Source organism: Ornithorhynchus anatinus, chromosome 11, assembly GCF_004115215.2.
Source record: "Ornithorhynchus anatinus isolate Pmale09 chromosome 11, mOrnAna1.pri.v4, whole genome shotgun sequence".
Lineage (NCBI taxonomy): Eukaryota > Metazoa > Chordata > Mammalia > Monotremata > Ornithorhynchidae > Ornithorhynchus > Ornithorhynchus anatinus.
The window spans coordinates 27,312,128-27,339,535 of record NC_041738.1 but is presented as its reverse complement, the minus strand read 5'-3'; the positions used below and the strand labels follow the sequence as shown (position 1 = coordinate 27,339,535).

The 27,408-nt window shown below is 51.2% G+C and overlaps 1 protein-coding gene across 11 annotated transcripts in view; it reads left to right on the top strand.

Annotated features, from left to right (window-relative positions):
• Positions 1 to 26,987, top strand: part of C11H19orf12 (chromosome 11 C19orf12 homolog) — a 30,997-nt gene extending 4,010 nt beyond the window's left edge. The window contains exons 1-4 of one of the 11 annotated variants that reach the window (XM_039913549.1): positions 3,593 to 3,866; positions 17,035 to 17,215; positions 21,958 to 22,114; positions 22,290 to 22,437. In XM_039913549.1, coding sequence (XP_039769483.1) covers positions 3,717 to 3,866; positions 17,035 to 17,215; positions 21,958 to 22,114; positions 22,290 to 22,302 — 501 coding nt within the window. In that variant the 5' untranslated portion in view covers positions 3,593 to 3,716 and the 3' untranslated portion in view covers positions 22,303 to 22,437. The other 10 variants (XM_029075915.2, XM_029075914.2, XM_029075917.2 and 7 more) reach the window with 10 other exon arrangements.
• Positions 26,988 to 27,408: the final 421 nt, after the last annotated feature.

The following is a 27,408-nucleotide window of genomic DNA, read 5'->3' as shown; positions in this document are numbered from 1 at the left end:
GGACCTGGGTTCTAATCCCAGCTCTCCCACCTGTCGGCTGCGTGACCTCGAACAAGTCACCTCACTTCTCGGTGCCTCGGTGACCTCAGCTGTAAAAACGGGGATTAAAACTGTGAGTCCTGGGGGGGACAGGGATTGTGTCCAACCTGATTAACTTGTATTCACGCCAGCGCTTTAGTACCGTGCCCGGCACATACTAAATACTTAATAACAGATACCCTTAAAGAAAAATCCTTTGAGCTAACTAGAGCTTTGTTTATAGGATACGCTGCCACGATGCTTTTGTTTTGCATTTTCCATCAATCGGTGCTATTTACTGAGCACTCGCTGTGTGCCGAGCATTGTACCGAGTACCTGGGAAAATACTACGCATTAGAGGTGGTAACGACGATCTCTATCTACAGACTTTACCATCTAGAGGAAGCACTTTGCAGCTTGCATCGGTGCGCAAGTTTAGAAAACCCGAGTTTGGAAACTGTCCCTTGGAGGATCCTATTAATTAAGAATAATAGGAACAATAGTAATGATAATTGTGCTGTTTGTTAAGTGCTTACTCTGTGCCAAGCACTGTACTAAGCCGCTGGGGTGGATACAGGCAAAGGGTCGGACCCGGTTCCTGTCCCAGCTGGGGCTCGCAGGCCGCATCCCCGTTTTACAAATGAGGGAACCGAGGTGCAGGGAAGTGAAGTGACTTGCCCCAGGTCATCCAGCGGATGAGGGGCAGAGGCGGGATTAGAACCCGTGGCCTGGGCAGCGGCTGGGCCCCAAGTCCTTTGGTCACCGTCGAGACTGGGTCTTCCTCTGCTCCCCTGCCCCCCTCCCCATCGTCCCAGTTGGCTCCCTCTGCTCTAACCCCCTCCCCGCCCCACAGCACTTGGCTATCTATGTATGTATGTATGTATAATATTAATGATAATCCTAGTGACGGTATTTGTTAAGCGCTTACTAGGTAATAATAATAATAATGTTGGTATTTGTTAAGCGCTTACTATGTGCCGAGCACTGTTCTAAGCCCTGGGGTAGATACAAGGTAAACAGGTTGTCCCACGTGGGACTCACAGTCTTCATCCCCATCTCACAGATGAGGGAACTGAGACCCAAGGAATAATAATAATTAATAATAATTTTGATATCTGTTAGGCGCTTACTACGTGGCAAGCCGTGTTCTCAGCGCTGGGGTAGATACAAGGTAATCGGGTTGTCCCACGTGAGACTCACAGTCCTCATCCCCATTTTACAGATGAGGGAACTGAGGCCCACAGAAGTCAAGTGAGTTGCCCAAAGTCACCCGCCTGACGAGGGGCGGAGCCGGGATTAGGGCCCACCACCTCTGACTCCCAAGCCCGGGCTCTTACCACTCAGCCCCGCTGCTTCTCTCTACTTCTATTTATTTCTATTCATGATGCGTCTAGAAATCTCCAATTCTCTTTATTGATATTGCTGCTACTGATGCCTCTCTACTCCTTTTGGTGCCCGTCTCCCCCCCTTCTAGACCGCGAGCCTCTCGCGGGCAGGGATCGTCACCGTTTACGGTTGTATCGTGTCGTACTTCCATTCATTCATTCAAAAGTATCTACTGAGCGCTTACTCTGTGCAGAGCACTGTACTAAGCGCTTGGAATGTACAATTGGGCAACAGATAGAGACAGGCCCTGCCCAATGATGGGCTCACAGTCTAATCGGGGGAGACGGACGGACAAAGACAAGACATAATCACGATAAATAGAATCAAGGGGATGCACACCTCATTGACAAAATAAATAGGGTAATAAAGATATATATAAGTGAGCACAGGGCTGAGGGGAGGGGAAGGGAAGTGGGAGGAGCAGAGGGAAAGGGGGCTTAGCTGAGGGGAGGGGAAGGGGGGAAGGGAGAAGGAACAGAGGGCGGAGGGGGAGCAGAGAGGGAGCAGAGGGAAAAGGGGAAGCTCCGTCTGGGAGGGCCTCTTGGAGGAGGTGAGCTCTCAGTAGGGCTCTGAAGAGGGGAAGAGAGTTAGTTTGGCGGGTGTGAGGAGGGAGGGCGTTCCAGGGCAGCGGTAAGACGCGGGCCAGAGGTCGACGGCGGGATAGGCGAGAACGGGGGACGGCGAGGAGGCGGGCGGCGGAGGAGCGGAGCGGGCGGGGCGGGCGGTGGAAAGAGAGAAGGGAGGTGAGGTAGGAGGGGGCGGGGGGACGGAGAGCCTCGAAGCCCAGAGTGGGGAGTTTTTGTTTCGTGCGGAGGTCGGTGGGCAACCACCGGAGGTTTTTAAGGAGGGGAGTGACAGGCCCAGAACGTTTCTGCGGGAAGATGAGCCGGGCAGCGGAATGAAGAATAGACCGGAGCGGGGAGAGGCAGGAGGAAGGGTGGTCGGAGAGAAGGCCGACACGGTAATCCAGCCGGGATATTACGAGAGCCCGGACCAGCACGGTAGCCGTTTGGATGGAGAGGAAAGGGCGGATCTTGGCGATACTGTAAAGGTGAGACCGGCAGGCCTCGGCGACGGATCGCACGTGCGGGGCGAACGAGAGGGACGAGTCGAGGACGACACCGAGGTCGAGGGCCCGAGAGACGGGAAGGACGGTCGTACCGTCCACGGTGACGGGGAGGTCAGGGAGAGGACCGGGCGTGGGAGGGAAGATGAGGAGCTCGGTCTCGGACATGTCGAGTTTTAGGCGGCGGGCCGACATCCGGGCGGAGGCGTCCCGGAGGCGGGAGGAGACGCGAGCCCGAAGGGAGGGGGAGAGGACGGGGACGGAGATGTAGATCCGCGCGTCGTCTGCGTAGAGACGGTAGTCGAAGCCGTGGGAGCGGATGAGTTCACCCGGGGAGCGAGTGTAGATGGAGAACGGAAGAGGGCCGAGAACCGACCCTCGAGGAACCCCGACGGTTAGAGGATTGGAGGGGGAGGAGGAGCCCGCGAAGGGGACCGAGAACGAACGGCCAGAGAGATTAGAGCAGCAGCGTGGCTCAGTGGAAAGAGCCCGGGCTCGGGAGTCAGGGGTCACGGGTTCGCATCCCGACCCCGCCACCCGTCAGCCGCGCGACTGCGGCCGAGTCGCTTCACTTCCCTGGGCCTCAGTGACCTCATCTGCAGAATGGGGATGAAGACCGTGAGCCTCACGTGGGACGACCCGATGACCCCGCGTCCCCCCCCCGGCGCTCAGAGCGGCGCTCGGCACATAGTAAGCGCTTAACAGATCCCCACATGACGATGATTATAAGAGGAGAACCGGGAGAGGCCGGAGTCGGCGAAGCCAAGGCGAGATAGGGCGTCGTCCACAGCGATGTCGGTATCCGTTGAGCGCTTACTCCGTGCGGGGCACCGTTCCGGGCGCCGGGGGACATCCGGGGTCATCGGTCTGGCCCACGTGGGGCTCGCATCCTTCATCCCCATCTGACAGATGAGGGGACCGAGGCCCAGAGAATAATCACGTCGGTGTCTACTAGGCGCTTACTCTGGGCGGAGCACCGTTCTGAGCGCCGGGGGAGATCCGGGGTCATCGGGTGGTCCCACGTGAGGCTCACGGTGAATCCCCATTTGACAGCCGAGGGAACGGAGGCCCGGAGAAGTGAAGTGACTCGCCCACGGTCACCCGGCTGCCTGAGCGGTAGGATAGGCTAGGGGACGGTGGACGGCGCGGTGCCCCGCAGGCACGCACTGGAGGTTTTGAAGGAGGGGAGGCCAGGCGGACGATGGCGTGAGCGCACGAGTGGATGGATGAATGAATGCACGAATGAATGAGGGAATGGATGACGCCCGGATTTTGCCGGGCCCTTCCTTCCCTCGGCCCGGCCCGGCCCCGCCTCCTCCGCCCCCCGCTCCGCCCCGCAGGCCCGGACTCCCCCCCCCTGCGGCCCGCGGGGCGCGACCGGACGGGACGGGCCCAGGTAAGGGCCCGGGGGGACGGGCCCGGGGGGACGGGCCCGGGGGGAGCCTAGGGAACGGGCCCGGGGACAGCCGGACAAGCCTAGGGGACAGCGGGACACACAGCCCTGGGGGACAGCGGGACGGACAGCCTAGGGGGACAGCCGGACGGACAGCCTGGGGGACAGCCGGACAGTCTAGGGGCCAACCTGGGGGCCAGCCGGCCGGCCTGCCTGCCTGCCTGCCTGCCTGCCTGCCGGGAGCCGCCCCGGGCCTCGGGGGACCGGCTCGGAGGGCAAGGACAAAGGAGGCAGGAGGAGGCGAAAAGGAAAGCGGGGCCGGGCCTTCTCCCTCCTCTAAAGCCTTCGTCTCCCCATCCCCTTCCCCCGCCTTTCTCTCCATCCCCCCTCCCCATCCTCCCACCGTTCTCTCCATCCCCCATCTTCCCCTCCATCCTCCCACCCTTCTTTCCACCCCCCCCCCCCATCTTTCTCTCCGCCCTCCCGTAAATAGAAATAAACGTCGGTGTTTGTTAAGCGCTTACTATGTGCGGAGCACCGTTCTAAGCGCTGGGGGAGATACGGGGTCATCGGGTCGTCCCGCGTGAGACGCACGGTCTTCATCCCCCATTTTCCAGATGAGGGAACTGAGGCACGGGGAAGTGAAGCGACTCGCCCACGGTCGCACGGCTGACGGGTGGCGGAGTCGGGATTCGAACCCAGGACTTCTGACTCCCGAGCCCGTGCTCTTTCCACTGAGCCACGCCGCTTCCCGTCATCCTTTCCATCCCTCCTCTTTCTCTCCCCGTACTCCCCCTTTCTCTCCATCCTTGCCCCTTTCACCACCGTCCCCATCCCTCTCGCCATCCATCCTCCAACGCTCCCCATCCCTCACCTCTCCCTCCGGCTCCTCCTCTCTCTCCTTCCCTCCCTTGCCTTTCTCTCCTTTTGTCTCCTCTTTCTCCTCTCCCTCCCTTCCCCTCCCCCCGAAGTCCTTCTCGTTCTCCCTTCTCCTCCACCCCCCCGCCTCATTCGTTCGATCGTGTCCATCGAGCACTTGCTATGTGCAGAGCACTGAACTAAGCGCTCGGAGCGTACAGTTCGCCGACAGATAGAGTCGATCCCTGCCTGACGATGGGCTCACATCCCCCTGACCTAAGCGCTAGGGTAGGATAAAAAAATAAGCATCCGTTAATCGCTTACTATAATAACGATGGTATCTGTTAAGCCCTCACTATGTGCCAAGCTATCTGCTCTAAGCGCCGGGGCAGATACGAGGTAATCGGGTCGTCCCACGAGGGGCTCGCGGTCTCAGTTCCCCATTTTACAGATGAAGGAGCTGGGGCACGGAGAAGCGACTTGCCCAGGGCCACGCATCGGACCAGGGGCGGAGTCGGGATTAGAACCCACGACCTTCTGGTTCCCGGGCCCGGGCTCTAGCCGCCAGACCAGGCTGCTTCTCCGGGCCGTCGGTCCGGACGAGGCCCCCGTCCCTCGTGGGCTCGCGGTCTAATTCCGTGACAGAATTAGTCCGTAAAAACTCCGTTCGGGTCGCGGGGGACTCAGGCCGTGATACCGACGTCGCGACGACTGGCATTTTTTGAGCGCCTCGTGCCGAGCACCGTATCGAGCGTTGGGGTAGATGGGAGACGATCCGGGTCGGCCGCGGTCCCCGGCTCCGCGGAGCTCATGTGATTCACCTCTGTCGTATAGCGATACTTATTCTGTGGTATTTCTGAAGCGCTTAGCGGGTGCTAAGCACTGGGGTAGAGACAAGACAGTCGGCTCCCGCGTGGGGCTCGCGGTCTAAATAGGAGGGAGAACAGATTTCGAGCCCCCGTTTTGCAGATGGGCGGACTGAGGCCTAGAGAAGTTAAATGACTCGCCCGGGTGTGTTCCGCAGTGCTGAGGACACGGAGGCGTGCCCCGCGCTACGTTCGTTCGTCCATTCAATAGTATTTATCGAGCGCTTACTACGTGCAGAGCACTGTACCAAGCGCTCGGAACGGACAAATCGGTAACAGATAGAGACGGTCCCTGCCCTTTGACGGGTTTACGGTCTAATCGGGGGAGACGGACGGACGAGAACAATAGCAATAAATAGAATCGAGATACAAGCTACGGCCAGCGTATTTACCGCACACTTACTATGTGCAGAACACTGTACTCAGCTCATGGCGAAGTTTAATACCGCAGAGTTGGTAGACAGCATTACCTGCCCGCGAGGACCTTAGTCTACCGCTGTGATACGTTATATGATATGGTAGCAATATATGTTTTGTGACAGGTTGAGAAGCAGCGTGGCCTTATGGCACCAGCGCGGGCTTGGGAGTCAGAGGTCACGGGTTCTAATCCCGAGTCTGCCGCTTGTCGGCCGTGTGACCTTGGGCAAGTCGCTAAACTTCTCTGTGCCTCAGGTACCTCATCTGTAAAATGGGGATTGAGACCGTGAGCCCCATGTGGGACAGGGACCGTGTTCCACCGGACTGCCTTCGATCTACCCCAGCGCCGAACAGGGCTTGGCACATTGTAAGCACTTAACAAATACCAGAATAATTATTACTACTACTATTATTATTATATATTCCTCAAAATGCTCCATGAACAGATGGATCATGAGGTGCATTTTCCCCAAGACTACTTGCTACGCTATTAATTGATATTCATTCTAAAACTTCCAGAAAAACACACAGTTTCTTTTTGCGTCCTACAGCGTTGCGTTGAAGGTCACCAGGCTGCATAAACTTAGATAAGTTAATTCGAAGCATAACTTTACAACATTAGTAAATGAAGAGGTGCAACGCTGGAGAAGGGTTCCAAACTAGAAGCTGGCTCTGCTGACCGAGGTAGTGGTTTTCACCATTGGTAAGACATCAGCGTGGCTCGGTGGAAAGAGCCCGGGCTTGGGTGCCAGAGGTCATGGGTTCGAATCCCGGCTCTGCCACTTGTCAGCCGTGTGACCGTGGGCGAGTCACTTAACTTCTCTGAGCCTCAATTACCTCATCTGTAAAATGGGGATTAAGACTGTGAGCCTGACGTGGGACAACCCGATTACCCTGTATCTACCCCAGTGCTTAGAACAGTGCTCTGCACATAGTAAGCGCTTAACAAATATCAACATTATTATTATTATTTGTGCGTTGAGCAGTCCTTTTGTCTCTCACACGATGGCTCGTAGCGGGCCGATTTCCTCCGAACCCCTTTTGCCGCCGTTGAGCTCCTCTCTCCTTCAGGGTCTTCCGTCTTTTCTATAAATCCGTCTGCTTTCTGTAAAATTGAGGTGACTTTTGAATCCGGAATGTTTGCTGAGAGTACGTAGTTTGTTTTGGCGTCTCGTAGCGACACGTTGGATCGCCGAGGTGCCGAGCGATAACGGCTGTCTCTCTGGGTTGTATATGTATCGATATCGAGGGGCTGTAGCTCGGCATTGACTTAATGGCCATATTTCCAGGTTGTATGTGTCCTGGGGTAGGCACTGAGTGAATACTCTGATAAATGAATGATGGTATTTGTTAAGCGCTTACTATGTGCCAGGCGCTGTTCTGAGCGCTGGAGTGAATACAAACAAATCGAGTTGGATACAGTCCCTGGCCCCTGTGGGGCTCACGGTCTCAATCCCCATTTTACAGTTGAGGTCACTGAGGCCCAGAGAAGTGAAGTGACTTGCCCGAGGTCACACAGCAGCCAAGTGGTGGAGCTGGGATTGGAACCCGTGATTTCCCCTAAACTGGAGGCCGTGGCCACTGTGCAACAGTTAGGCATCACGTCTATGAATCCTTTTGTATTCACGCGAGCTCTTCAGAGTGTTCAGCCCCTCGCAGGTACTCAACTAATTCATCTACAGCATTCTTGATCATAATAATCATTGTGGTATTTGTTATAAGCGCTTACTCTGTGTCACCCACTGTACTAGGCTCTGGGGTAGATTCAAGCAAATCGGGTTGGACACAGACCCTATCCCACCTCGGCCTCACAGTCTTACTCCCCATTTTACAGATGAGGTAACTGAGGCACGGAGAAGTCGAGCGACTTTCCCGAGGTCACACAGCAGACAGGTGATGGAGCTGGGATTAGAACCCGCATCCTACGGACTCCCAGGGCCACGCTCTCTCCCCCAGGCCGCGCTGCTTAGACGCGAGTCAACTTGGCTTTCGCCACATCTCTTCCATAAGAGTGGACAGTTATTTGGCCTGGAGGGCCACTTAATGAATCTGTCCTAAACCGCCGAGAAACGATCTGGTGTCCACTGTCCTTCGGTATCATCTTGTTGGCATTTGGCATGAGGTCACCTTTAAGCCTGACTCTAGACTCTAAGCTCGCTGTGGGCAGGAAACATGCCTGCCTACTCTCTTACGCCGTTTTATTGCACTCTTCCAGATACACACAGTAAGTGCTCAATAAATGCAATCGATTGATTGTCAATTTGCTTTCACGTTACCATCTTAAGAAGGTTAGATGCCCCCCTGCCTTTGAGCCTTGTTCTGATTGGGGCTGGCAATGTTGTTGAGTAGATTCACTAGAAAAAATTCTAGCCCTACATAGATTTTACCAGTTTTGAATTAAAAGGGCGGTCACTCTTTGACCACCATGGAGACAAACCTGGAGTGTTGTGTTAATTGTGTTTAGCTCCTCCAATGAGCCTGGCTTACGTGAAGGGACTTAACTTTGATAGTTTCCTATAAGAACTGAAGGGAGAAACGGGGTGTCCTAGTGGGTAGAGCACGGACCCGGAGGTCAGAAGACCTGGGTTCTAGTCCCGGCTTAGCCGCTTTCTGCTGTGTGACCTTGGGCAAGACACTTAACTTCACTGAGCCTCAGTTACCTCATCTGTAAGATGGGGATTAAGATGGAAATGGGAGACGTGGACTGTGTCCAACCTGATTATCTGCTATCTACCCCCGTGTTTAATACAGTGCCTGGCATATGGTAAGCGCTCAACAAATACCATTTTAAAAAAAGAAAGTGAGAGCACTGAGGATTCTTTTGGTCTGAGGTGGGGTTTGTTCAAGTCACTGATCCCCTAAACAGTTGCCATTCTTAGAATCGGACACTCCCTCGGCTCTTAGGGATAGTTGCCCGAAGGCAGTAGAAAACAGCACCTTCTCTGGCAGAATAGGATGCCTTTCGAAAGCTACCCGCAACTTTGAGGATTCCTACCCTTTGCTTCTGTCCATCTTACGGTCTGTAAATTGGTCTTTGGAGCCATCTCCTTCTGTGACTGAAATAGTCAAGATGGTCATGTGATCCAGGCAATGGCCAGATAAGGGCCAAGTTACAGAGGCCAGGTCATCGTAGTTATGGTACTTGTGAATGGGCATACCGAGAGTCAAGTGCTGGGAGAGGTACAAGTTCATTCATTCATTCAATAGTATTTATTGAGCGCTTACTATGTGCAGAGCACTGTACTAAGCGCTTGGAATATACAAATCGGTAACAGATAGAAACGGTCCCTGCCCTTTGATGGGCTTACGGTCTAATCGGGGGAGACGGACGGACAAGAACAATAGCAATAAACAGAATCGAGGGGATGAACATCTCATTAAAACAATAGCAAATAAATAGAATCAAGGCGATGTACATCTCATTAACAAAATGAATAGGGTGATGAAAATATAGACAGTTGAGCAGAGGAGTACAGTGCCGAGGGGAGGGGAAGGGAGAGGGGGAGGAGCAGAGGGAAAGGGGGGAGAAGAGGGCTTAGCTGAGGAGACATGAAGGGGTGGGTAGAGGGGGAGCAGAGGGAAAAGGGGAGCTCAGTCTGGGAAGGCCTCTTGGAGGAGGTGAGCTTTAAGTAGGGTTTTGAAGAGGGGAAGAGAATGAGTTTGGCGGAGGTGAGGGGGGAGGGCGTTTCGGGACCACGGGAGGACGTGGCCCAGGGGTCGACGGTGAGATAGGCGAGAGTGGGGGACGGTGAGGAGGTGGGCGGCAGAGGAGCGGAGCGTGCGGGGTGGGCAGTGGAAAGAGAGAAGGGAGGAGAGGCAGGAGGGGGCAAGGGGATGGAGAGCCTCGAAGCCTAGAGTGAGAAGTTTTCTGAGGGGGTCGATAGGCAACCCCTGGAGGTTTTTAAGAAGGGGAGTGACACGCCCAGAGCGTTTCTGCAGGAAGATGAGCCGGGCAGCGTAGTGAAGAATAGATTGGAGCGGGGAGAGACAGAAGGAAGGGAGATCAGAGAGCAGGCTGACACGGTAGTCTAGCCGGGATATTACGAGAGCCTGTAACAGTAAGGTAGCCGTCTGGGTGGAGAGGAAAGGGCGGATCTTGGCTATATTATAAAGGTGAGACCGGCAGGTCTCGGTGACGGATCGGATGTGTGGGGTGAACGAGAGAGCCGAGTCCAAGATGACACCGAGATTGCGGGCCCGAGAGACGGGAAGGATGGTCGTACCATCCACGGTGATAGGGAAGTCAGGAAGAGGACAGGGCTTGGGAGGGAAGATGAGGAGCTCAGTTTTGGACATGTTGAGTTTTAGGTGGGGGGCCGACATCCGGGTAGAGACGTCTTGGAGGCAGGAGGAGATACGAGCCTGAAGGGAGGGGGAGAGGACAGGGGCAGAGATGTAGATCTGTGTGTCATCTGCATAGAGATGATAGTCGAAGCCGTGAGAGCGGGTGAGTTCGCCGAGGGAGTGAGTGTAGATGGAGAACAGAAGAGGGCCAAGAACTGACCCTTGAGGAACCCCAACAGTTAGAGGATGGGAGGGGGGGAAGGAGCCCGCGAAGGAAACCGAGAATGAACGGCCAGAGAGATGAGAGGAGAACCGGGAGAGGACGGAGTCCGTGAAACCAAAGTGAGATAAGGTGTGGAGGAGAAGGGGATGGTCGACAGTGTTAAAGGGAGCTGAGAGGTCAAGGAGGATTAGGATAGAGTATGAGCCATTGGATCTGGCAAGAAGGTGGTCGTGGGTGACCTTAGAGAGAGCAGTCTCGGTAGAGCGGAGGAGACGGAAGCCATATCGGAGGGGGTCCAGGAGAGAATGGGAGTTTAGGAATTCTAGGCGGCGAGTGTAGACGACTCATTCTAGGAACTTGGAGAGGAAGGGTAGTAGGGAGATAGGGCGATAACTAGAAGGGGAAGTGGGGTCGAGAGAGGGTTTTTTTAGGATGGGGGAGACGTGGGCATGTTTGAAGGCAGAGGGGAAGAAGCCATTGGAGAGTGAGAGGTTAAAGATAGAAGTTAAGGAGGGGAGGAGGGCAGGGGCGATGGTTTTTATAAGGTGAGCGGGAATGGGGTCCGAGGCCCAGGTGGACGGGGTGACACCTGCGAGGAGGGAGGAGATCTCCTCTGAGGATACCGCAGGGAAGGATTGGATAATAGGGGAGAGGGTTGGGGGGGGCGAGGCAGGAGGGGGAGAGGTGACTTTGGGGAACTCAGACCTGATTGTGTTGATTTTTGTGATGAAGTAGGTGGCCAGATCATTGGGGGTGAGGGATGGGGGATGGGGAGGAACGGGGAGCCTGAGAAGAGAATTAAAGGTCCGGAACAATCGGCGGGGGCGACGGGCATGGGTGTCGATGAGCGGAAAAAAGAAGTTTTGCCTGTTGGAGGAGAGGGCAGAGTTAAGGCAGGAAAGGATAAACTTTCAATGGATAAGTTCGGCTCGGTTCTTGGACCTTCTCCAGCGGCGCTCAGCAGCTCGAGCGTAGAAGCGTAGGAGGCGGACAGAGGCGGTGGCCCGGCGCTGTGGGTTAGTGGAGCGAGAGCGGTGGAGGGAAAGAGAGTTGAGATGAGTAGAGAGGGTGGAGTTGAGAGCGGTAACCGGATCATCGAGAGTGGGAAGAGAGGATGGGGGCGAGGTGGGGAGAGATGCTTTTGGAGAGATGGATGGCATCAAGAGAGCGGCGCTCTCTGTCGGGGAGCAGTATAGATTCTCAGGGAGAGAGAGTGTGAGAGAGGAGGCTGGTGAGAAGGTTATGGTCTGAGAGAGGGATTTCAGAGTCAGTGAGGGAGGAGATAGTGCAGCGGTAGGAGATGACGAGATCGAGGGTTTGACCGAGGCGGCGAGTGGGTGAGGTATGGCGGAGCAGGTCGGCAGAGTCGAGGAGCGATAGCAGGCGGGTGGCAGAGGAGTCACCGGGTACATCCACGTGGATGTTGGAGTCTCCGAGGATCAGAGTAGGCAGAGAGAAGGAGAGAAGGAAGGTGAGAAAGGGGTCTAGGTGGTTGAAGAAGTCGGTGGTGGGACCGGGAGGGCGGTAGATGACGGCTACACGTATCTGGAGGGGGTGGTAGAGGCGAATGATGTGGGCTTCAAAGGGGGAAGGAGAGGGAAGGGGGAGGAGGGATAGTGCGGAAGCGGCAGCGGGGTGAGAGGAGGAAACCGACGCCTCCTCCCTTTCTGGTGAGTCTGGGGGAGTGGGAGAAGGAGAGGCCTCCGCCGGAGAGAGCGGCGGCGGAGACCGTATCTTCGGGAGTGAGCCAGGTCTCCGTAAGGGCGAGGAGGAGTAGAGAGCTGGAAAGGAAAAAGTCAAGGGTGAGAGGTAGTTTACCTGTAATGGAGCGGGGGTTCCAGAGGCCACACTTGAAAGTAGCTGTGGGTGCAAGGGGGGGAGAAGGGGGAGAGCGAGGGGAGGGGAGGGTTTGGATGGGAACGAGGCGGCAGGGCCTTTGACGGGGAGATGGGGTGGAGGGGTGGTGGTGGGACAGGAGGACAAGGATGGGGCGTGGGTGGGGAAGAGGAAAGGGGAGAGGATGGGAGGAGGGAGGTCTGATGGAGAGGAGCGTAGGGGGAGGGGGAAGAGGGGTGGCACTGGTAAAGTGGGGTTCTAGGGCGGGGGAGGGGAGGAGGCAGAGGAGAGAGCGGGAAAGAGCTGGGCGAGAGAGGGAAAGGGGAAGGAGAGGATTGGGAGGGGCAGATGGGGGGGTGGGTGGAAGGACATGGTGAGGCCAGAGAGGTAGGTGGTGGCACTGATAACAATTAACGTTGGGCACAGTCCCTGTCCCTGAGGGGCTCACAGTCTAAGTAGGAGGGAGTAGGATCTAATCCCCATTTTACACAGGAGCAAACTGAGGCCCAGAGAAGTGAAGCGACTTGCCCAAGGTCACAGAGCAGACCAGTGTTAGAGCCAAGATTAGCATCCAGATTTTTGGCTCCTGCACTTTCCACTAGGCCATGCAGCTTCCTAGAGGGTCAAACTATCGGGCATGTAGGGATGAGTCAGGCACAGAGGTTCCTATTTAGGGCACGATGGTTCTGTCGGATTCATAGGTTGGTACCATAAATTAGGGTTTTTTGGTTTTTTAATTTTTTTATGGTATTTATTAAGTGCTTACTATGTGTCAGGCACGTACTAAGCCTCGGCGCAGATATAAGACAGTCGGGTTGGCCGCAGTCTCTGTCCCCCGTGGGGTTTACAGTCTTAATCCCCTTCTGACAGATGAGGGAACTGAGGCACAGAGAATAAAGGGACTGGCTCACGTTCGCCCAGCAGACTAGCGGCGAAGCCAGGTCCTCTATTTCCCAGGCTCGCGCTCTTTCCACCAGGCTACGCCGTTTGACACATACTTTGGAGCGAGATTAATCGATCATATTTATTGAGCACTTGCTGTCTTCAGAGCACCGTGCTAAGCGCTTGGGAAAGTCCAGTACAACAGGGTTGTAGACATGTGCCCTGCCCACCAGGAGCTCAGAGTCTGTACTAGTTACTTGCCTCATTTCCGCCTTCGTAGACCAGGTTCCTTTAGCCAGATGGTGATTTTTGAAGGGTTGGCTAGGATATGGTTTCCGGCAGACACACCTGTGCCCGGGGGCCTAAAAGAAGGCAGATCTATGCGTAGACACAGCGGAATGGCGGAGGGAAGTTCATCAACTGAGAAGGTGTTCGATATGGGGTCGTCTCCTTGAATTTCCCGTCATGAGGATAATTAGTAAGGTCTGAACTCCCAGCAGAGGCTAATGTCTGGGCCGGGTCAAAAATATGCCCTGTTAAGCAGAATCCTAGGGTGGGATCGGAGACGGGATTGATGGGGCTTATTTCGGTTAGCATTCATTCATTCAGTCGTATTTATTGAGTACTTACTGTGCGCAGAGCACTGGGCTAAGCACTTGGGAAAGTACAACAATAAATAGAGACGGTCCCTGCTCCTAACGAGCTCACAGTCTAGAGGCGAGGAGACGGACATCGATACAAGTAAATAAAATTACAGGTGTGCATGTAAGGGCTGTTTACTCCAAACACTCCTGTGATAGAGAAGGGAAAGAAAGGAGAGTTTCTTAAGGAGTGGGATACAGTCAGAGAAGCAGTGTGGCTCAGTGGAAAGAACCCGAGCTTGGGAGTCAGAAGTTATGGGTTCGAATCCCGGCTCTGCCACTTGTCAGCTGTGTGACTATGGGCAAGTCACCTAACCTCTCTGTGCCTCAGTGACCTGGTCTGTAAAATGGGGATTAACTGTGAGCCTCACGTGGGACCACCTGATGACCCCCGTATCTCCCCCCAGCGCTTAGAATAACAATAATTATTATTATTGTTACTGGATCTTCCCCTTCCAGATTTAGGCAGGATTGTATCGAAAACTCCCTCTCCACTGTAAGCTCGTGGTGGGCAGGGTTTGTGTCTGTTATATTGTTGTACTCTCCCAAGCGCTTAATACAGTGCTCTGCACATAGGAAGCACTCAATAAATAGGACTGAATGAAGTACGATTGAATGAAGGATGAAATAACCTTTTCTGCAACGTCTTCGGAGCCTAGAGGAAAGAACCCAGGGCTGGAAGTCAGGAGACCTGGGTTTTAATCCCAGCCGTGCCACTTGTCTGCCATGTGATCTCAGGCGGTCATTTTACTTCTCTGCGTTTCAGTTTAGTCGTCTGTAAAATGGGGATTAAATATCTATCAGATACCAATTCGCCCTCCCTTTTAGACCGTGAGCCCCACGTGGGACAGGGTTTGTGTCCGATCAGGTTGTATCTACCCCAGGGCTTTGACCGACAGTAAGCGCTTAACAAATGCCACAGTTAGAATTAGCTGCTATTAATAGCTTGTTCTGTGTCTGGGAGTAGCCAAACCCCAGCGTGGATCTGGGAAGATTAATGGGATGTTAAGGATAGGGCAGATTATTTTCAGGGATAAAAGTTAAGAATTGTTCTCTGGTTCATTTTACTGATTGAGAAGTGTCTGTCGACAGATGAGTCTGTTTTGAAGTATACACGTCATCTCCACCCTGTCGTTCTCAGCAGCTTTACAAAATTCCCACTTTCATTTAGGTTAAAGTCTGTAATTGCCTTGTGGAAGGGATCGTCATCAATCATCAGCGATATTTATTGAGCACTTACTATGTGCACAGCACTGTACTTAGCGCTTGATCTTGTCTACGAACTCTACTGTAAGTCCGTAAGCTCTCCCTAAATACCATCCATGGATTCAGCATTAGATTAGAGTCGAAACCAAGGTGAGAAGGGAAGAGTACTGTACGTAGGCCAATTTAAAAAGAAAAAACAACAACTTGCTTTAAATCAGTCGATGATAGTTTTTCTTCTTCAGTGTTCCCAAGCCTTTGGTTGACTTCCAAGTTGACCCTACCCTCGAAGTGAAGTAAGCAGATTTTCTCTTCAGCTTTCTCAGAATATCTGTAGCAAATAAATTGTTTAAGGAAACAAACATAAATGACAATACCCTGAATATTCAGGAATAATATTTCTGGTATTTTGATGTAGGTGCCTTGTAAAAAAAATTATTAGAGAAGGCAGGCACCTTTGATTTAATTAGGGGTTTGACTTGCAGAATCTGTCGACCTTTCTCCTCAAGGAGGATTACTTAGATTGTCAATTTGGGACCCTTTTCTAAACAACAAAGCATTTCTTCTCAGTTGCTCTCCTGTACCGGTTTCCAACGTATCTCCCTTTTACAAGGTTAACAGGCCTGGGAGTCAAGAGAACCTGTGGGAAACCTTGAAAACTGCCGCTGCTTGGACCAAACAATGCTAGAAATACAGCAGTACGTTTAACTAAAAACTTTGTGCAACTGGATTCATTGTTTCATTCCTCAGAATGCTCTTTAAAATAGTTAATAATATTGATATTTTGTAATATAGCTTACTGTCAATTGAAAGTCTGGAAGTATGTACTCCGGGGCTTAATAGCGCTTGACCCGTAGTAAGGGCTTAACATATTCCACAATTAAGCGATTCGTTGAGTGGATCTTCCGCAAAGAAAATTTTTGTAAGGGTAATTTTAAATAGAGGAGCAGTAAAATGTGTAGGTTATTGGATGGACCGTTTTTCTTCGTTTCCGCCCGTGTGTGTGGGGGGTCCTCAAGGCATCTGAAGCAAAGTGGTCTTTGATACACTTCTGAAATAACTTTTAAAACACTGGAGAGAAAGAACTATTTCAGTTATCAATGCCTTTGGACTTTCCGGATCTTTAACAGTGGGGTTATTATGACATCTGTCAAGAAACAAGCTGGCAGGGTCGTCAAAGAACATTCAAAAATAAACCAACCCATTAAAGAATTTGTCAGTCGTGTTTGTTGAGTCAGTCTTATCTGTTGAGAGTTTACTGTGTGCAGAGCACTGTACTGAGCGCTTGGGAGACTACAATACGACAATAAGCCGACAAACTGTAAAAGCACGTAAAAATGAAAGTCATTTGTGTTGACCTCTGTTACTTCCTACACAGTGGCATTTGTGTATTCAGATACGCTCACAGTGGGCAGGGAACGTGTCGACCGACTCTGTTATATTTTACTCTCCCAAACGCTTAGTTCGGGGCTCTGCACACAGTAAGCACTCAATAAACAGATTTACAGACCTGGGATTTTATTATTCTCTTAGTCATGTTCTTAGCACAGTGCTGTGCACACAAGAGGAAGTTTGATCTGTTGAACGATTGATGTGTTGTAGGGGAAAACTAAAGGTTTGTCAGAGCCAGTGGGAAAGAATATGATCCAAGAGAGGACAGAGTTTAGGTATTTGTATGATGAAATCCTGAAACTTATGGCAGCAACTGCTTCATTAGGCTGGAAATAAATCCAAAGCCTGTTTGGGAGCAAGGAATACTTTTAACCTCTCCCCTTATTCTGTTTGTTTCTTGGCTACACTCTGTTCCTCTGTTTCAAGAGGAAGAGCTGTTTTCCTAGGAGATGACTCTTGTGTTCAAACGTCAGCAACTGCCTTTATCCCCCTCAGGGTCTGTTTGGTTCCTTCAGGTGGAGAGAGACTGGGTATTCACTACAACTCTCCCTTGACAATATTGTTTGCAGGGGCCCCCTCAACTCGTCAAAATGCCCGTCATGGTGGAGGACATCATGAACCTGCTGTGCTGTATTTCAGAGGAGAGGAAAATGAAAGCGGCAGTGAAGCATTCTGGAAAAGGTGCCGTGATGGCCGGGGCGGCCGCTTTCCTTGGTGGTTTGGTGGGAGGTCCACCCGGAATAGCCGTAGGTAAGTTCTCTTCATTTACCCGGCACGTTCGGGGCGTGTGGACGTTAAGGCGAGAGAGAGAACAGATGGACCGACGGGAATGACTTGACGGAGCTTCGCGGCACTTCTTGAAGGAGCGTGGCCCGGTGGAAAGAGCCCGGGCCTGGATTCTAATCCTGGCTCTGGCACCTGTCTGCTGTGTGACCTCAGGCGAGCCACCTCACTTCCCGGTGCCTCAGTTCCCTCATCTGGAAAATGGGGATTAAGATCGTGAGCCCCGTGCAGTGTCTAACCCGATTACCTTGTACCTACCCCAGGGCTTAGTTGGGTCCCTGGCACCTAGTAACTGCCTAAAAAATGCCACAGTTATTATCATTATTAATAGTAATGGTAGTTGTAGTATTCTGCAATGCTTATCCTAGGTCCATTAAAAAAACCCCCAACACATTTCCTATATCAGTGTTTGAGATGGAATGGTACGATAACGACCGTGGTATTCGTTAAGCGCTTGCTATGTGCCAAGCGTTTAAGTCGATACAAAACCATCAGGTGCCACATGGAGCTCATAGTCTAAGTAGGAGGGAGAACAGGTATTGAATCCTCACTTTGCAGAAGAGGGAACTGAGGCGCAGTGACTTTCATTCATTCATTCAGTAGTATTTATTGAGTGCTTACTATGTGCAGAGCACTGTATTAAGCGCTTGGAATGTACAGTTCGGCAACAGATAATAATCATAATAATAATGTTGGTATTTGTTAAGCGCTTACTATGTGCAGAGCACTGTTCTAAGCACTGGGATAGATACAGGGTAATCAGCTTGTCCCACGTGAGGCTCACAGTTAATCCCCATTTTATTCATTCATTCATTCAATAGTATTTATTGAGCGCTTACTATGTGCAGAGCACTGTACTAAGCGCTTGGGATGAACAAGTCGGCAACAGATAGAGACGGTCCCTGCCGTTTGACGGGCTTACGGTCTAATCGGGGGAGACGGACAGACGAGAACGATGGCACTAAACAGCGTCAAGGGGAAGAACATCTCGTAAAAACCGATGGCAACTAAATAGAATCAAGGCGATGTACAATTCATTAACAAAATAAATAGGGTAACGAAAATATATACAGTCGAGCGGACGAGTACAGTGCTGTGGGGATGGGAAGGGAGAGGGGGAGGAGCAGAGGGAAAAGGGGAAAATGAGGCTTTAGCTGCGGAGAGGTAAAGGGGGGATGGCAGAGGGAGTAGAGGGGGAAGAGGAGCTCGGTCTGGGAACGCCTCTTGGAGGAGGTGAGTTTTAAGTAGGGTTTCGAAGAGGGGAAGAGAATCAGTTTGGCGGCGGTGAGGAGGGAGGGAGGGCGTTCCGGGACCGCGGGAGGACGTGGCCCGGGGGTCGACAGCGGGATAGGCGAGACCGAGGGACGGTGAGGAGGTGGGCGGCGGAGGAGCGGAGCGTGCGGGGTGGGCGGTAGAAAGAGAGAAGGGAGGAGAGGTAGGAAGGGGCAAGGTGATGTAGAGCCTCGAAGCCTAGAGTGAGGAGTTTTTGTCTGGAGCGGAGGTCGATAGGCAACCACTGGAGTTGTTTAAGAAGGGGAGTGACATGCCCAGATCGTTTCTGCAGGAAGATGAGCCGGGCAGTGGAGTGAAGAATAGACCGGAGCGGGGCGAGAGAGGAGGAAGGGCTGACACAGTAGTCTAGCCGGGATATAACGAGAGCCCGTAATAGTAAGGTAGCCGTTTGGGTGGAGAGGAAAGGGCGGATCTTGGCGATACAGATGAGGTAACTGAGGCACAGAGAAGTGAAGTGACTTGCCCACAGTCACACAGCTGACGAGTGGCAGAGCCCGGAGTTGAACCCATGACCTCTGACTCCGAAGCCCAGGCTCTTTCCACTGAGCCTTGATGAGACCATCCCTGCCCAATGACGGGCTCACAGTCCAATCGGGGGAGACAGACGGACAAAAACAATAGCAATAAATGGAATCAAGAGGATGGACATCTAATTAACAAAATAAATAGGGTAATAAAAATATATACAAATGAGCGGACGAGCACAGTGCTGAGGGGAGGGGAAGGGAGAGGGGGAGGAGCAGAGGGAAAGGGGGGCAAAGGGGACTTAGCTGAGGGGAGGTGGGGGGGGGCAGAGAGGCAGCAGAGGGAGCAGAGGGAAAACGGGAAGCTCAGTCTGGGAAGGCCTCTTGGAGGAGGTGAGCTCTCAATAAGGCTTTGAAGAGCGAATGAGAGTTAGTTTGGCAGAGGTGAGGAGGGAGGGCGTTCCAGGACCGCGGGAGGACGTGGGCCAGGGGTCAGCGGTGGGATAGGCGAGAACGGGGGACGGTGAGGAGGTGGGCGGCGGAGGAGTGGATCGTGAGGGGTGGGCAGTGGAAAGAGAGAAGGGAGGAGAGGTAGGAGGGGGCAAGGTGATGGAGACCCTCGAAGCCTAGAGTGAGAAGTTTTTGTTTCGTGCGGAGGTTGATAGGCAACCACTGGACGTTTTTAAGGAGGGGCGTGACATGCCCAGAGCGTTTCTGCAGGAAGATGAGCCGGGCAGCGGAATGAAGAATAGTCTGGAACGGGGAGAGACAGGAGGAAGGGAGATCGGAGAGAAGGCGGACACAATAATGTAGCCGGGATATTACGAGAGCCGGTACCAGTACGGTAGCCGTTTGGATGGGGTAGAAAGGGCGGATCTTGGAGATATTATAAAGGTGAGACCGGCAGGCCTCGGCGACGTATCGGACGTGCGGGGTGAACGAGAGAGCCGAGTCAAGGACGACACCGAGGTTGTGGGCTTGAGAGACGGGAAGGACGGTCGTACCGTCCACGGCGACGGGGACGTCAGGGAGGGGACAGGACTTGGGAGGGAAGATAAGGAGCTCAGTTTTGGACATGTTGAGTTTTAGGTGGCGGGCAGACATCCAGGTAGAGACGTCCTGGAGGCAGGAGGAGATATGAGCCTGAAGGGAGGGGGAGAGAACAGGGGCAAAGATGTAGATCACACACAGCAAGTAAGTGGCCGACCCAGAATTAGAACCCAGGGCCTAGTTCTTTCCACTGGGCCAGGTTGCATTGGCATCCCCAGTTGGCGCTTGTATTTTTAACATACCTTTCCCGTCACTGGGCAGGGATTGTCTCTATCTGTTGCCGAATTGTACATTCCAAGCGCTTAGTACAGTACTCTGCACATAATAAGCGTGCAATAGATACTATTGAATGAATCAGAATCTGGGCAACAGGGAAAGGTGGGAAGGCTTTGGTCTCATTTTCCAACCTGATGGATTCTTCCCCAGGAAAGTAAATGAGTCCTTTCTATCCCCCTCTCCCCTTCAGACCGAGACTCTGGCAGGAGATAAGCCAGAATAGCCCCTTTGTAACTCAGACTGAGAAGATAACAAAGCAGATCTTTTTTGAAAAAAATATACCTTTTTGTCCATGCTTGGTTCATATCAATCGATCGTGTTTACTGAGTGCTTACTGTGTGCAGAGCCCTGCATTAAGCGTTTGGGAGACTAAAATATAAAAGAGTCGGTTGACACGTTCCCTGCCCACTGTGAGCGTATTTGAATCCACAGATGCCACTGTGTAGGAAGTAACAGAGGTCTAGTCTTGAGGTTATGAGATAAGATTGGTATTCTGTGACTTCCACTGAATAAACTCCTTACGGGCGGGGAATGCGTGTGCTAATTCTGTTGCATTGAACTCTCCCAAGTGCTAGTTCAGTGCACTCAAGTCACCTGCCCCGCTCCTACCTCACTTTGCTATTCTCCTCCCGAGGCCCAGCCCGTGCACTTTGCTCCTCTGATGCTAATCTACTCACCGTAACCCCATCTCCTCTATCTCGCCGCCGACCTCTCGGCCACATCCTGCCTCTGGCCTGCAACGCCCTCCCTCTTCATATCTGACAGACGATTACTCTCCCCACCTTCAAAGCCTTTTTGAAAGCACATCTTCTCCAAGAGGCCTCCCCTGACTAAACGCTCATTTCCTCTCCTTCCACTCCCTTCTGCGGCGGGCTTGCTCCCTTTATTCATAGCCCCCTCCCAGCCCCACAGCACTCATGTCCATATCTGTAGGTTTATTTATAATAATAATAATAGGGTATTTGTTAAGCGCTTACTATGTGCCAAGCACTGTATATTAACATCTGTCTCCCCGTCTAGACTGTAAACTCTCTGTGGGCAGGGAATGTTATATTGTACTCTTCCAAGAACACAGTAAGCGCTCAATCAGTACGACTGGCCGACTGACTCTGCAAAGAGTGAGTGCTCAAAAATATCACCATTGATTGATTGATCAGAGGTGTATTTTGTCAAGTAACAGAGGTCAACAGAAATGGCTTCCAGCAGGATCAGAGCCTCCATGGGTTGTCTGTCCCTCTGCTATTACCAGTTGACCTCCAAAGTGGACATATGTTAATGCCTTTATCTCCTTCCCTTTATCATGGAGAAGAGTGAAAATTGACTGCATCTTGGGCCCCAAAGTCTTCTAGTGAAGGGGCTTTCTTTAAAAAATAAAATGATCCTCTGGGTCACATAGAGAGCGTGGGTAAACCTGGGGCAACTGGATTGTCTGATGTGGGTTTCGATTTCGATTTTGGGAAAGCCACACACGCCTCCGTGTATTTCACATCATTTTTGGGAATTGGTAAGATTTCTAGGAATCGAGTGGTGAGTTAATATTACTTTGGCTAGTCGTTCATAGATACGGCGAGTCTCGGCTGGAAATTGTCATCATTCCTTAAAGGCAAATCTGAGCTTATTTCTTAGGCTTGGAGATGGATGATTTGAGAAAATACCAGTCAGTGGAAGGATATACCGCGGCAGTGGAAGGTCGGTTTGTCGGAAACTCAGTTGGAGCCAAAACCGCAGGCTCTGAGGAAATAAGAAAAGCAGTCAAAATGCCAGTCAGATTCCAATTGCAAACGTAAGTGAGTGGGCCTAGGTAAGACACCCTAAGAGGTACCATCACTACTCTTGCTCTCCATTCTTCAATCCGTTTTCGTGGAATTTATCGTGGCTACTTAGTCCCTTTAATTAGCTGCAGAATTGTCCCCGAACCTTTGAGGAAGATGTTAGTTGTTTCTCCTCCCATTCTACAGGTGGAGAAACTGAGGTCGAGTGAGGAAGAATGGTTTCCAGTAGGCTGCCCGGGACATTCATAGTAGAAGTGGAGTTGGATCACGCTGGTCTCCGAAACTCGCTTTCATTTGGAGGGCAGCGGTCAAAAAGAGTAAAGGAAAATATCGGGTGGGAATTTTGTCGTCCTTGTTGGTTCCTATTCCACGTCGCTTCCCTACTGGTACACTCTGACTCGCTGCTTTCCAAACGTAGCCATTGATAAAGGGTGAAGAGGAATGGTCTTTTCTTCTAAATAACATCCTGGAACGGCCTGCCCTCATCCCTGTTATTTTATTGAAGTCCATCCAAAGTGTGAATTTTTCAGACTTGTGCTCACATTTCCCTTGGAAAGCCAAGGTTGTTCGCAACTCTGATGAGAATAGGTGAAAACCGGTAAAATGCTCGGCGGAAGGATTAGCTACTTCAGGTAGGGGGTTAACTCGAATGTGAAAAGAAAAGCATTTTTCTCTTCCTCAAAGAGCTAGCAACTCACTGATCAATAATTCTACTCTTTTTTGTATTAAGTGTTGCTCCACATCAAATACTGATGTTCTCATGAAGGTCTAATACAGAGGAGGGCGACTCTTGTCAGCTTTAAATATTTCATCTGGGGAGAAGTTCAGTAAACCTTGTAAATTAGCCTGTTATGCTGTTGGGTGAAGAGGGGATGACTCACTCATTCTCTCCTCTCTCTTTTAAATAATATTTTGTTAAGCACTTCATATGTACCACGCACCACTATAAACACGGGTTCAGATACAAGGTAATCAGGAAGGCCACAGTCCCTGTCCCACATGGGTCCCAGAGCCTCGGTAAGAGGCGGTAAGATTTAATTCCCATTTTACAGATGAGGAAACCGAAGCACAGAGAAGTGAAGTGACTTGCCCAAGGTCACACAGCAGAGAGGTGGCAGAGCCAGGATTAGAACCCAGATCCCCAGACTCCCAGGCCCAGGCTCTATCCACTAGACCACACTGCCTCTCTCCTATCCCTCTGGAGCGGCAGGTGGCCTTTGGATGCCGTATCCCTCCAGGTTTGAAGAGAGCGGTTCCTCTCATGGCTCAGAGAGCAGATGGCAAGGTGTCCCCAGTTCGGTGGTGTACCCCAAATTGACTCAGTTTCCCGCTCCCCCCCCTCATCCATCCCCTCCCTCCCCCAGCCTTCTTGAATTACACCTTTGATATACATAGTCTTTCCACCTCAGATTCCTAGAATTCCCTAAACCGTTTATATCAGCTTGACAATTATATTTTGCCCTTAAAATATTCCATAGTAATGGGAAAAGGGTGGAGGAGACTGGAAAAGGCAACTAGTAAATGAGTTTCTTGTTATTGTACAGATTTAAGGAGGTACATAAAATTGTAGCCAAACTTCCTTTCAGGAGTCAATTCAGCTTGTATAAAAAACTGAAACTAGAGGGCTTTCATTTTTTTCAAAGTACTTTTACATCCGTTGTCTGATTTTATCTTCCCGACATCCCTGTGAAGTAAGGAGAGGCAGGTATCGTCATCCCCGTTTTACAGACTACATTATTCATTCATTCATTCATTCAATAGTATTTATTGAGCGCTTACTATGGGCAGAGCACTGTACTAAGCGCTTGGAATGAACAAGTCGGCAACAGATAGAGACGGTCCCTGCCCTTTGACGGGCTTACGGTCTAATCGGGGGAGACGGACAGACGAGAACAATGGCAATAAATAGAGTCAAGGGGAAGAACGTCTCGTAAAAACAATGGTAACTAAATAGAATCAAGGGTAACTAAACAGAATCAAGTATTGAGCTGCAGAGTGACCCAGTGGAGAGAGCACTGGGTTGGGAGTCAGAAGGACCTAGGTTCTAATCCTGGCTCCGCCACATGTCTGCTGGGTGACCTTCGACGAGTCACTTAACTTCTCGGTGCCTCAGTGACCTCGACTGTAAAATGGGGTTGAAGACTCTAAACCCCATGTGGGACGCAGACTGTGTTCAACCTCATTACCTTGTATCTGCCCCAGTGTTTAGAACAGTACCTGGCACATAGTAAGCGCCTAATAAATACCACAAATAAAGTTAAGGGACTCGCTCAGGCCATTAGCAGAGTGGGGACTAAATGTAGTAGTAAAGATCTCTCCGCTTCCTCTGTGTGCAAAACACTGCATTAAGCACTGGGAAAGAGTACTTAGGGGGTGTACACGGTCCTTGGTCCTCAAGGAGCTTCCAATCTAATAAAAACACAACAACAATATAAGACAAGGACAAGTACGCACCAAGAAAAATAATAATAATACTAACGATGGTATTTGTTAAGCACTTACTACGTGCCAAGCACTGTTCTAAGCACTGGGGTAAATACAGAGTTATCAGATTGTCCCACGTGGGGCTCACAGTCTTAAGCCCCATTTTACAGATGAGGTAAATGAGGCCCAGAGAAATTAAGTGACTTACCCAAAGTCACTCAGCCGACAAGCGACGGAGCCGGGATTAGAACCCACGCCCTCTGACTTCCAAGCCCGTGCTCTTTCCACTAGGCCATGAGGTAGAAACAAATAAGAGTAGTAGGGAACTACGGCTAGAGGAGCAGAGCTGTGGATTCTTCAACTAAAACACAGGAGACCTGAGCCCGGTGTGCGAAGCAGCGTGACCTAGTGGAAAGAGCACTGGCCTGGGATTCAGGGAACCTGGGTTCTAATCCCGGCTCTGCCGATTCCTCTGCCAGTTGCTCGCTGTTTGAGTCACTTCCCTTCTCTGTGCCCCAGTTTCCTCAACTGTAAAATGGGGATTCGATACCTGTTCTCTCTCGTACGTAGCCCCACGCGGGACGGGGACTGTGTCCGATCTAATTAACTCATACCTACCCCAAGGCTTAGAACAGCGTTTGACCGATGGTACGCACCTCACGAGTATCATCAAACAGACAGACAAAAAAACGCTTCCCTCTCCTCTTTTGCATAGAAAGTCAAGCATCAAGTAGAAATTGGGCTGCAAAATGCAGATGTTCACTCTGACAACTCCCGGCTGTTCCGTGTGTATGGTATTTATGAGCTGAACTTGACTAATGAAATCTTTACTTGTTTTCTAGGGGGGACAGTCGGTGGCCTGCTTGGTGCTTGGATGACTAGTGGACAATTTAAGCCAATTCCTCAGATCATCATGGAACTGCCCCCCTCGGAGCAACAGAAGCTCTATAACGAGGCCTTTGCCGTTGTCAGAAACTTAGACTGGATGGACGCTGTGCAGTTGACTGCCCTGGTAATGGGCAACAGCGCCCTTCAGCAGAAATTGGCAGCGGTCGTAGTAAATTATCTCTCACGCGAGCTTAAAGCAGAAATACAGTATGGAGACTAGCCCTTTCCGCCCTGTGCTTCTTCCTGTCCCGGGGAGGGACTGGCCGTCCGGATGACTTATTTGATTTAGAAATATTACCAGTAACTGCTGCCGCTTCTCTTGTAGCGAATGCCGGAACACTCCAGTTCCGTGAAGAGGCCCACCGGAACGAGATTCACGTTATCGTGGCGTTTTCTTAAGATTGACCCCAAAGGTCTAATTTAAATTGCTCTTCGGTTTCATAGACGCAGTTCACCACCCCTGAAAGTGTGTTCGTGAAAGAATTAGGTTCCGGGAAATAAAGCACCAACCGACACTTCGGTAAACTCTTCTGGCTGTGAAGGAGGCTAGAACAAAGGGTTGTTTGCTGTTAGAATCAATGGTGGTTTTTTTCAAAACCCTTTCCTCCTCCCATGGGGTGGTTATGAAAGGTTATTGTCCTCGTCTTTTGCACTCTCCAACGTTCCGGGGGTGAGAAGTTACTCTCCCCCGCTCCGAATTTGGAGAACTAATGGGCTCATTTCCTTCTGATGACCCCGTAACTCTCCTGGCTTGTCACCAATGGCCACTGAAGTGCGTAATCTCTTCATGCCCCCTTTATCTTGATTTGATTGCCTCCTTGGGTACCTCCTTGGTTTCTGAGTTTGTATCCTCTTAAAATTGTCAGCAGACTTGGAGGTTCTCCAGCCCTGTTATCAGTCCCTGGATTTGGGGCCTCCCATTTCTCGTTTATAAAATTGGGGGGTCATCCCTGACATTATTAAATTTACTGTGGCGACACTTAAAGTAGTGTTATCTCTGAAACCCTTCTTAAGGGGTATCAGGCAGTTCACTTGGCACCCTGATGTGTGAAATGACGCTCCGCTAGTAGAACTGCAACTCTGCTTGATGAAGATTTGCCCTTTTCCAAGTTTTTTTTTTTTTGATGGGATCCATAGGGTACCTTAACTAGAAACAAAAAGGGGTAAACCTGGCAAACCAGGAAATTGTTTATATTGAAGGATTCGGTAACTAGAGTCTCTGGTGGTTTAGCTGTGAAAATTGCACTCTTCTAAGTTTGGTGTACCACGTATTAAGATAATTAATCGAGAATTGTATGACTTGCGATCGGTAGCCATACTTTTGCCATGCATTTACCACTTACACTTATATCATTTGCATTTTCAAAAATCATGTCCAATATTGCTTCTTGAACTCCTCCAAAAATACACTCATTTAGGCTTTGTGTCACTCCATATTCACACTTGAAATGTCTATTTCGCTTGTTTTCCTATTTTTGTAACACGGCAAAGTTGCCTTTTCTATCTTGAGGAAAACATGCCTTGAGAATGAAGCCAGAATAAAATCTTTTGACATCGTTTTGCTTCGGGAAATATTTCTAGTCAGTGGTGTGTGTGTCCTTGATGAAACTGTTGTCCAAAGATGAGTTTTTTGAGAGAAAATTTTCCTTTGAGGATTTGATTTTGACTACTTTTCTTCATGCAAATCCAGAGCTGAGGGTCAGGTAATATAACGGTGATTGTAGTCAGGAAGAAACAATATGGGGGCCAAGTGATACTGCCCCCCTCCTCAGAGTTCACCTTGGCAACTCTGGGGTCACCTTATCTCCTGCTCCTCATCTCTTCTCCGTATGCCCCACCCGGGTGTCAAACCGGCATCTTGGGATTGTCCCCTGAGATTTGCGAGCCCCTTGAGGGGAGAGGGTGTTTCTTCTCTCTCCATTATACTCTTCCAAGTGCCGGATACAGTGGTGTGCTCACAATGGGCTCTCCGAACAAACTACGGATTAGTTGC